Source organism: Limulus polyphemus, unplaced genomic scaffold, assembly GCF_000517525.1.
Source record: "Limulus polyphemus unplaced genomic scaffold, Limulus_polyphemus-2.1.2 Scaffold4854, whole genome shotgun sequence".
Taxonomy (NCBI): domain Eukaryota; kingdom Metazoa; phylum Arthropoda; class Merostomata; order Xiphosura; family Limulidae; genus Limulus; species Limulus polyphemus.
The window spans coordinates 27416-39473 of record NW_013670464.1 but is presented as its reverse complement, the minus strand read 5'-3'; the positions used below and the strand labels follow the sequence as shown (position 1 = coordinate 39473).

General features: G+C 33.3%; 1 protein-coding gene across 1 annotated transcript in view; it reads right to left on the bottom strand.

The window, feature by feature from the left end:
* Positions 1 to 9000, bottom strand: part of LOC106471782 (atrial natriuretic peptide receptor 3-like) — a gene marked incomplete at its 3' end in the record, with an annotated part of 51750 nt that extends 42750 nt beyond the window's left edge. The window contains exon 1 of the mRNA XM_013932405.1: positions 8247 to 9000. Within this exon, the coding sequence (XP_013787859.1) occupies positions 8247 to 9000 (754 nt within the window). The remainder of the gene's footprint in view (positions 1 to 8246) is intronic.
* Positions 9001 to 12058: the final 3058 nt, after the last annotated feature.

Below are 12058 nucleotides of genomic sequence, written 5' to 3'. Positions count from 1 at the left end.
ATGGTGTATGCTCTATGGCCATGGAGCTTTATACACAGTATATAATAAACATTATGTCATGGTGTATGCTCTATGGCCATGGAGCTTTATACACAGTATATAATAAACATTATGTCATGATGTATGTCTACGGTACATAAGTATTATACACAGTATGTAATAAACATTATGCCATGGTGTATGCTCTATGGCCATGGAGCTTTATACACAGTATATAATAAACATTATGTCATGGTGTATGCTCTATGGCCATGGAGCTTTATACACAGTATATAATAAACGTTATGTCATGATGTATGCTCTATAGCCATGGAGCTTTATACACAGTATATAATAAACATTATGTCATGGTGTATGGTCTACGGTACATAAGTATTATACACAGTATGTAATAAACATTATGTCATGATGTATGCTCTATGGCCATGGAGCTTTATACACAGTATATAATAAACATTATGTCATGGTGTATGCTCTATGGCCATGGAGCATTATACACAGTATGTAATAAACATTATGTCATGGTGTATGCTCTATGGCCATGGAGCTTTATACACAGTATGTAATAAACATTATGTCATGATGTATGCTCTATGGCCATGGAGCTTTATACACAGTATGTAATAAACATTATGTCATGATGTATGCTCTATGGCACATGGAATATATTGATATCGATAGGTTTAATAAAACAAAATATTAAGCAAAGCGTGTATTTATAAGCCAGTCGTGGCCTAGTAGTTAGCATGACTTTCAGGTCTGAAAGAGATCAAAACCTATATTCCTGCCACGAATTTGAATTTTGAATTTGAACAGTTAATGTGCCTGGATTGTAAATGGGAGGGGGGGGGTCATGATGAAAAACAGCTTTTCCACACTTTGAAGCCAATGATGCGCTTTAAGAGTGAATACAGTTAAATCGATAAGAGCCTAAAAGTTGACGGTGGGCTCTATTGGATAGTTGCCTTCCTTCTAGTTAATCAGTAGGCCTATCAAATATGAGACGGCCATATGCAGCTAGCTCCCAGGTAGCATTGCGCGAAAATTCTAAACAAATGAACAAACAAACGTCTGTTAATGTCGATACATCAGTTTCTATCTCAGATACACACAGAATTCATGGCGTGAAAAACAGACACAGCGGTATGTATGCGGACTTACAACGCTAGATTCCGGGTTTCGGAAGCACAAATAGCCCATTTTATAGCTTTGTGCTTAATTACAAACAAGCAAACAATTTGTACAGAAAGGGAAAAAAATCACTACAATATATATATATGTGGAATGTCTTGCTGCAAGCGTAGATAACGTATAATACTCGTAGCAGAAAAGATAATTAAGAAGATTATAGTTAAGTTAATGAGACTAGAGCAAATTACTCCAACAAAAAGAAAAAGAAAAGAAAAGACGAATGACAATAAATTTATCCTGACTACTCGTTTTGACGAAGTGTGAAACAATTAATAATATCTTGCCTGGTAATGCAAAAGGCTCAACGAAGAAGAAAATGAGTCCATATATCTTGTTCAGCTGATAGTGGTCTTATACACAAATGACATTTCAAAGGGGTTATAGATTTAATATAAATGGGAGCTATTTAGATTATTATTTTGAGAATTTTATATGTCGTACATTTCAAGGAAAATTATGCTGAATACTTCACGACTCTCATAAAAATATGTATGTGTACTCAATAAAAGAAACGTGATGAAAAGTTGGTGCCAAATAGAGTAGATTATTAGGAATTGTCCAATAATAACGCGTTTCAAGCTTGAATTACGGTTTAGACGGTTAATTTAGTCCTAGCTGCAGTATACGTTACACTAACTGCTATGATGAGTCTCGTTATAAGTTGTATATTAGTAGGCCTATTAATAAACTTTTTATGAATTATTACTTATACAACTCAAAATATATTTTATCTGATTCGAGAACGTCGGGATAGTAATTCAAGAATATATCGCTAGGAAGTGCAGAAAAGTGTGAAATAGAACGACAAGATACTGCTTTTTTTTTAGAAATCAAAACAAAACAAAACAAAACAAAAACGAAATTCAACATGACTGAATTAAAAATTACACACGAAATCGTTTGAATCATCTCAATAATTGGTAACAGAAAACTGGTATCATTTGGTTTATTTGTATTATTTGAAGATGTTGCTGTGACCCTATACTTTATTACCAGTAACATAAATAAGCAGTCAAAATGGAAGTGTACTTTATTTGTTGAAACTTAAACTCTCTTAGCCTATATTTTATCATGGGTAAAGTAAACCTTTAGGGTTGATGATTTGCGTTTAAAACGAAAAGATAGTTTTTTTTATTAATGTTAGTAACAGCTCATATTTTTAGCAATACAATGCAGTAAATTACTAATGTGTCCAGTAGTTGTGAAAATATATATGCGTTTTAAGTGGTCAACCCAATGAGAAATTCACCTTAGCCTACCAATGGCTCAGCGGGAGACCTGAGGGTTTATAACGCTAAAACTTGGGGCTCGATATTCGCGGTTGGTACAGTGCAGATAGCCCATCGCGTAGCTTTGCTTTTAAAAATAGACACAAATAAAAAAAATAAAGTTGTTATTTCATAAAATAGCCTAGACTAATCAATTTGGAAGTTGTTATTTTATAAAGTAGCCTAGACTAATCAACTTGAAAGTTGTTATTTTATAAAGTAGCATAGACTGATCAACTTGAAAGTTGTTATTTTATAAAGTAGCCTAGACTAATCAACTTGAAAGTTGTTATTTTATAAAGTAGCCTAGACTAATCAACTTGAAAGTTATTTTATAAAGTAGCCTAGACTAATCAACTTGAAAGTTGTTATTTTATAAAGTAGTCTAGACTAATCAACTTGAAAGGTGTTATTTTATAAAGTAGCCTAGACCAATCAACTTGAAAGTTGTTATTTTATAAAATAGCCTAGACTAATGAACAAAGGCTAGAGTTTTATATGGGAATATATATTATTTGTTTTCATTAATCAAGTTGGTTGGCGAACTTAATAAAATGTGAAGAATAAGTAACAATAGTTCGTTTGTTTTGAATTTCACGCAAAGCTACACGAGGGCTATCTGCGCTAGCCGTCCCTAATTTAGCAGTGTAAGACTAGAGGGAAGGCAGCTAGTCATCACCACCCACCGCCAACTCTTGGGCTACTCTTTTACCAACAAATAGTAGGATCGACCGTCATATTATAACCCCTCCCCCTACGGCTGAAAGGGCGAGCATCTTTGGTGGACCGGGGATTCGAACCCGCAACCTGCAGATTGCGAGTCACGCTCCCTAATTACCTGGCCATACCTGGCCAAGTAAGAGCAGAGGCAAAATCTGATATACAAAGAGTTCATTAGGTTTTTAGCCGCGGCATAGCGGCTCAGAGAACGGTTTTGAGTTTTTTGTTATTTTTATTTCAAGTACAAATGTTTAACTCATAGCTATGTCATCTCTTGACCGATTTGAGATCTAATTACTGTTTTCGACTCAGGAGGTTAAATCCTTTCGATTGGTGTATTTTATCACGCCCAAGGTCTCATAGATTAATTAATTTACTCTAATCCTGTATAAACGAATTTCAATTTTAGGGTAGGCTGGTAGAGATCCTGATGAGTAATAAAATCAAATCGGGCATACACGCACCCCACGCTTAATATTGCTGGCGCACAAAAATATAGCTGATAAAAAAAAAAGTGGAAAAAAATGCCTAATACATTAATTTTCTCTGATCCTGCTTAAAAGAATTTCAAATGCCGTGGCTATTGAGGATTCCCTCTTTTTTCTTATTGCCATCACATATGTTTCCTTGACTTATGATAGAATAGAGAGGTCCTTACGTATTTTAAGATAGATACACGATACTGACTGCAGTATTAGGAACAATTGCTTTGATTTTGTATAACTTCGCATGAATATGATTTATTTTATTAAGAGTAGCTTAAATATTTTTGTACAAGGAAAAATATCAAATTGACAAACAGTCATTTATTCCACTGTCATTTCATACATATTTTTGTTCCTTTGCCCGACATTTTCCATCTCTTAGTCAGTTTGTTTGTTTCATCTATTTATTTACACATCGATATGGATATATGTTCGTTCCAAAATCTAGTTGTCAGTTCCTTGAGTGATTTATAGCGTGTATTTGTACTAGTTTGGCCTTTCAACTCACTCGTCGATAAATCAGATTTTCTGTTTATTATTAATTTATCTAATAATTTCTTCATTCCACCCACTCTTATATGGCTGTATATTATAAATTTTCTTCAGCTCATAGAACTGTCTTTTTTTTATATCTAATTCATTTGTCATCCTAGAACTCTTCTGACTACTTTTCAGTCTGTTATTCGTTTATTTTTTCACCTATAGGATATAAATCTTTTCTGGCTGTCATTGGCTGTTCATTCTTTTTCTGTCTTTTGATTGTTTTTCTATCCATTCGTTTATCCAATTACGCATAAGTTTTCCACTTACTTATATCTGCGTAAGATTTAGTATTGTAGAAAGATAAGTTCAACATTTAGTATTATTGAGAGATAAGTTCAACATTTAGTACTGTTGAAAGATAAGTTCAGCATTTAGTATTGTTGAAAGATAAGTTCAACATTTAGTATTGTTGAAAGATAAGTTCAACATTTAGTATTGTTGAGAGATAAGTTCAACATTTAGTATTGTTGAGAGATAAGCTCAACATTTAGTATTGTTGAAAGATAAGTTCAACATTTAGTATTGTTGAAAGATAAGTTCAACATTTAGTATTGTTGAGAGATAAGCTCAACATTTAGTATTGTTGAAAGATAAGTTCAACATTTAGTATTGTTGAAAGATAAGTTCAACATTTAGTATTGTTGAGAGATAAGCTCAACATTTAGTATTGTTGAGAGATAAGCTCAACATTTAGTATTGTTGAGAGATATGTTTAACAGTACATATTGTTGAGAGATTTTCTGTTCATTTCTTTCAACTTAATTGCTAACTTAAAAAGAGATACAGTGTCAAAGTTGACATTATTATGTTTGTTATCAATAAGGCAAAACTAAATATAACAATAATTACCTAGTTTTAGTTACTTCATCAACATAACAATCCAAATAAACCTTCATTATTATGTTTGTTATCAATAAGGCAAACTAAATAAAACAAGTTGTTTTATTTAGTTTTGCCTTATTGATAACAAACAAGAACAATAATAAAGGTTTTCGATTGTTATGTTGATGAAGTAACTGAAACTAGACACTTCTTGTTTTATTTAGTTTGCCTTATTGATAACAAACATAATAATGAAGGTTTTCGATTGTTATGTTGATGAAGTAACTAAAACTAGGTAATTATTGTTATATTTAGTTTGCCTTATTGATAACAAACAATAATAATGAAGGTTTCGATTGTTACATTGATGAACTAACTGAAACTAGACACTTCTTGTTTTATTTAGTTTTGCCTTATTGATAACAAACAAGAACAATAATGAAGGTTTTCGATTGTTATGTTGATGAAGTAACTAAATCTAGACACTTCTTGTTTTATTTAGTTTGCCTTATTGATAACAAACATAATAATGAAGGTTTTCGATTGTTACATTGATGAACTAACTGAAACTAGACACTTCTTGTTTTATTTAGTTTGCCTTATTGATAACAAACATAATAATGAAGGTTTTCGATTGTTATGTTGATGAAGTAACTAAAACTAGGTAATTGAAGTGTCTAGTTTCAGTTAGTTCATCAATGTAACAATCGAAAACCGTCATTATTATTGTTTGTTATCAATAAGGCAAAACTAAGTAAAACAAGAATTACCTTGTTTCAGTTACTTCATCAACATGACAGTCGGACACCTTCATTATTATTGTTTGTCATCAATAAGGCAAAACTAAATAGAATTAGACAAATGTTCTAGTTTTAGAGTAATTTGTTGTTGTTGTTGTCAATGTCAGTTAGCGATAAACAAAAAATAAGGTAAACAAAATACATATTCTAGTTGTTTATTTTGTTGTTGTTTTCTCTAATTGATAAAGCAAACTGAATGCAGTTGGTAAACAATTATAGCTGATTTCGTGATGTTTTGAAACCGTTAATAAAGTAGAGTTAAACATAATAAAAACATTTTAGATTTAGTGTAATTTAGTGCATGAGAAAAACTATATAGTTATGTACTATAAATGTGGTATTACTAATTCTGTAGCCTTTTAAGAAAAGTCACGTGATAATGTTTCGCTGTAGAGTTTGGCGATATCCCCCTGAAACTGATAAAATAGAAATGATAATATATAGATTTGATTATGTACGAGCAAAGTGGTCGACATGAAGCAACATCATGTACTAGTTGATGGTTGGACATAGTAACGGTATTAGAGCTGTATCTTGGGCAACATCATGTACTAGTTGATGGTTGGACATAGTAACGGTATTAGAGCTGTATCTTGGGCAACATCATGTACTAGTTGATGGTTGGACATAATAATGGTATTAGAGCTGTATCGTGTGTGACATCATGTGCCAGTTGACTGTTTTACATAGTACTGCTATGAAAACTGTGTCTTGAGTAATGCTGTGGACCAGTTGATGGTTGGACATAATAATGGTATTAGAGCTGTATCTTGGGTAACATCATGTACTAGTTGTTGGTTGGACATAATAATGGTATTAGAGCTGTATCGTGTGTGACATCATGTGCCAGTTGACTGTTTTACATAGTACTGCTATGAAAACTGTGTCTTGAGTAATGCTGTGGACCAGTTGATGGATAGTAAAGCAGAGATATTCCTGGAATGTTATTTTATGTTATAAATAAAAATGATGAAAACACATAATAAAGATGGCTTTACTCAAGAAATCTTAGATCGACCCATTGCTAGGATACATGTATGTAGTTTAGATTTCATGCTCATCCTCTCGCTGCTAATTGGAGTTTATTTATTTTCTAATCACAAAAGAGGAGTTAAAAGACGAGCAGGGAAATGGTCAAAATACTTCATACAGAAGCTGTAGTCTTCTTTCAACGTGATTAATCACATAACACAACAGTTATACTAACTATTATACATTACACTGATAGACTATGTTTCTTTACTGAAAACAAAACAAGAAACACAACTAGAACGACAACATATCTGATATTTAATCAAAACTACAAAAAAGTAAATTTTCATATGAATGGTCTTTAAGAGATTGGGACATTCAGAAGAGCCACGGCAACTAGCTACAAGCCTAATATGCACTGTTCTGGTCATGCCTATTAGAAGAGAAAGTGCAGAATTTGATCCGACATCCATTAACTTTTTCCGAGATGCTCATTTTACATTCTGATAACCTTATCAAGGCATTTCTAATCAGTTCTAGATTTAGTTAGTTCATTATCCCTAAAATGCCAAAATACAAGTTAACAATACAGTATACTGAGATATAAGGTAAATACAATGAATAGTATAATATAAAAATAATTCATAAAATTTCTTGCATTATTTCCATTTCAATGTTTTATCAACTAAGTTACATCAACTTTTATCAAATAAGTTACATTAACTGGCTTTAGAAAGTATTGGTGTAACTTATAATTCATTTTCCTTTTTTGTATTTGAACGACATTGGTAAATACATCCAGAAACGGACGTCGAAAAGTGATTCGATTATTACTGCTTAAGCGTTAACACAGTCGAGGACAATTTGTACATTAAAAGACGTATGAACATACTTGTTAGAGATGGTCAATATAACAGACCCGAGAATTCATGTAAGAGATGGTCAATATACAGACCCGAGAATTCATGTAAAAGATGGTCAATATACAGACTCTAGAATTCATGTAAGAGATGGTCAATTTACAGACCCGAGAATTCATGTAAGAGATGGTCAATATACAGACCCGAGAATTCAAAACCATTACAAATATGCAATCTAAAACTTGTGCAAAGTTAAAAAAATGACGAATATACTTTAAGAGATGTTATAATTACAAAACCAGTTATTCAGAATCTGTACCGTTATAAACATGTTGTTTTAAGAGCTTAATATCAAACATGGTGTGTTACTAATTTTAACTCACCTGCTTCGCTATAGCCTTTTGTTAAGCTTTGCTTAAAAATAAATGCAAAAACATTTTTGTTTTGTTTTTAATATATTTTAAAACAAAATGATGAAACACAGGGTATAATTTCTGCCTTAGAGCATGCTTACTTTATGCTAAAGTTCCTTACTTCTTTACCTACAAACTAGTTGGCCACGTTACTTTATGCCGTTTCGCTTACCTCTTGCGTGCTGGGTCACATCTTTAAGAATGTTTGAGTAGTTTGTCTTCGGATCAGTTTCGTCGAAGTTCAGGTAATATACTTCTCTATTAAGCTTCCTGTAGACAGCACTCAATGTGAAGTAACAGTTAGAGTTTCCCAAAATGTGATCCGAGAAATTATGAAAGAGCAGTGCGATTACGTGCCAATGAAATCTACGCAAAATTTTCAGAAAAATGTGGCCAATCTGAGTGTACGATCCGTTCATTCGGGTTAGAAGCGAGTAATACGGCTTCTTCTGATCGAAATTATCATTCTGTCCTCCGGCGGTTAAAAGCGGAATGTCCCATACAGCAGTGTAACGGGACAGTGGTCCAAGAACGTAAGGACAGAGTGGTCCGAGAAAAACATCAACTTCGCCAGTGATGTAAGAATCGAATGCCGCTAAAGGACCAAGAGTTGAGGAACAATGGGTATTTTTTTCGTAAATTTTTACCGAACGTCCGCCGAGAGGACCGTTTCTGCCTTGCGCTTCCAACTTCTGGACAGCAAATTCTACAGCTGCTAACACTTTGAAGAGGGAGTACGGATATTTGGGACTTTCTGGAGCCAAGACTAATATGCGTATTGTTCGATTGGGACCCCCATCCTCCAACAGAACTTTCCGCCTGATATAAAAAGCCACGTTCGGGACCATCTGGCCATCAGCAGCAGTTTGAGGTAGGCCTAATGTGAAGCTGATAACACTTGTCAGTACCAACCAAAAATATCGCATTATCAACAGGATTGCGTTATCCGGACTAAACTATAAGTCAGTAAATTTCAAAACGGATAACCTGAAATGAGGCCCTGTTCTGTAAGCTAATTAAACGGTGTCTAAAAGCCTACAGTGTTTAAGGTCTAGATATTAAAGCAACTTACTGATTAGGAGATGATCAGATCTGTAGAGAACAATCAGTATTGTTTACCCAGTAGAAACTAATATCAAATAATATTCTTCCGCTGACGACAAACCTTTCTATTGGTCAGTTTAACAATACCCAACGTTCAATATTTTCCCAAGAAAGTCGTAAATTTGTAGATCAAAAACGGCCAAGAGAATAAAATATTCGCGTTATGAAGAAAATCGGTTTGTTTTACCAAATATCTCGGAAATATAGTTTTATGTAAAATTGAATTCTATTGACAATTTTCTCGATAATAAAGCATTGATCAGGTCGGTAGCAACCTCAACAGATACGAGCCAGTTATACACGCAATAGATAACTATAGTTCTTTAAAGTCTACCAAAGGAAACTGACTTCGCTCATTGACACGAGCTGTTAATTCGTTATCGATCAATACTGGTCATTTGAATGGCCATATTTTTTTTATACACGACTTATTTATAATACTTCGTGTGATATACTGTGAAAGAAGACCTTTACTTTTCTATTACGGTAGCCGGTGAGGCCAGATAGTCGATTACTGGGGTTTGAAGTAGTTCTGTCTTGACTTTACAAACTGTTTCTTCAACACACACATATATACACACGAGGCGAAGAGTACGCCCTCTTATGGAGAAATTCAACAAATAGGAAGAAACGTAGTTGGGCTGTTCTCTTCCCACGTTGAAGAAAATTGCGCCATATCTATTGATATATATATTGAAAAGTACCATAATAAAACTGTTTTCTAACATACTTACTTAATCATTAGATTGTGTTATTATACTTAACACCTTGTTTCTTTTGTAGTGAAAGCGTTTCACAGAGATGTATACATTTATAATAATGATAATAGGAGGTAAGTCGTGATTAGAGATGTATACATTGATAATATAACAATGATAATAGGAGGTAAGTCGTGATTAGAGATGTACAAATTTATAATAATGATAATAGGAGGTAAGTAAAGATTTCTTGGTTGTTTCAGAATATTCTGGTAAAGCTACATAGCCGTACTTAATTTTGAGCTGATAGACTTCTAGTTAGGCAGCTAGTCAACAACACCCACTGGCGATTCTTATATGGTGGAATAGTAGAAGATATTGTAACTGTCACCCTTACAGCACACCCACACCCCAAAAGTGTGGAGAAAATTTTGGTGACAACGGGACAAAAAAACACGAGCCTTCGAATTCACAGTTTCGGAACGCTAAGCAATAAGGACACACCTAGCCCTTTCCTCCGATATCTTGATTAATGGATGATCTACGGTTAGGAAAGATATACAAAACTGGTGAGCTACACAGATTTGTTAGTTGCCTTGGAAAGGAAACTTGAATTCAATTCAATTCTCTTAAAACGTATTGTATCGTTTTCATGGGCTTTATGATGTTGCCTGTATAACTTTTTCACATGTTTAATGCCAAAAAAACAACAACAAAAACGGTAAATGTAGACCTATAATACTACTTTACGGAATCATGTAAAGCAGCACATATATTCAGTTATTTTTAGAATTATTAAAATAAATGCTATTGAACACAACACAAAGGTTGCTTAGGATATTACTAGTGTAACTTAACAGTCTGATACGAAAATATAATACTGAATACACACTCAAGTATTTATATATATTTATATAACACGTATTTCCTTTTAGAAAAGTTACATTTATCTAATCAACTCACTTTGCTAAGACTATTTTCTATGATATAATTCTAAAGCTTTCAGAGAACGTACCTTGGACTTTGTGAGGGCGAGAGTTATAAAATTCAAAATACTTTATATAGATCTTGATTTGTTTTTCTTTTTTCACTAGAATTATTATGGTTTTCTTTTAAGGGCGGCAATATACGAAATTCATTTCTCTTTATATTTGTAGCCACAGACCCTGTTACAAAGCCTCTTTCTTTTGTTGTACGTTTTTCGTTTTGAAAAAAAAAAACAATGCAAGGAATTGTTGAGAAATGTTTTAGTTGAGTTTTGTAAGAGCTCCGAAACCTCTTATCTCCACTTGCAAGCTTTATTAGTAATGGGAAGCTGAAGAACGTGCGCACTGCGGGTTAATTCTTTTGTACTTTAAAGTCACGTCTTTAGTAGCAAATAAATATTTCAGTTGAGCAATAAGAGGTTTAAAGATTTCAGTGTTTGGACTTAATAGGATCAAAAATGTACGATCGTGATCGAATTAATATCGACAACTCAGGCGATAAAGTCTACTTGGTCAAACCACAGTGCCTTGCCTGAGGCTTGTTAAACGTTGTATAAATACATGGACGTCTTTTTATAACGGATATGTTTATCAATTTAAAGCTAACATCCAAGGTTTAGTGTATTACCATTCGGCCACTTTTAAATCTTCACACATTATCTTATTTTTATAACCACAGCCATAACGGATATGTTTATCAAGTTAAAGCTAACATCCAAGGTTTAGTGTATTACCATTCGGCCACTTTTAAATCTTCACACATTATCTTACTTTTATAACCACAGCCATAACGGATATGTCTATCAAGTTAAAGCTAACATCCAAGGTTTAGTGTATTACCATTCGGCCACTTTTAAATCTTCACGCATTATCTTACTTTATAACCACAGCCATAACGGATATGTTTATCAAGTTAAAGCTAACATCCAAGGTTTAGTGTATTACCATTCGGCCACTTTTAAATCTTCACACATTATCTTACTTTTATAACCACAGCCATAACGGATATGTTTATCAAGTTAAAGCTAACATCCAAGGTTTAGTGTATTACCATTCGGCCACTTTTAAATCTTCACGCATCATCTTACTTTTGTTTCTTTAGATCAAATATCTAACAATCGGCGATCACTTTTTGTATTTCGAATTTTCAAAAGGTTCACATACAATTGCTGAAAAAAAAACACGTCCAGAATTTG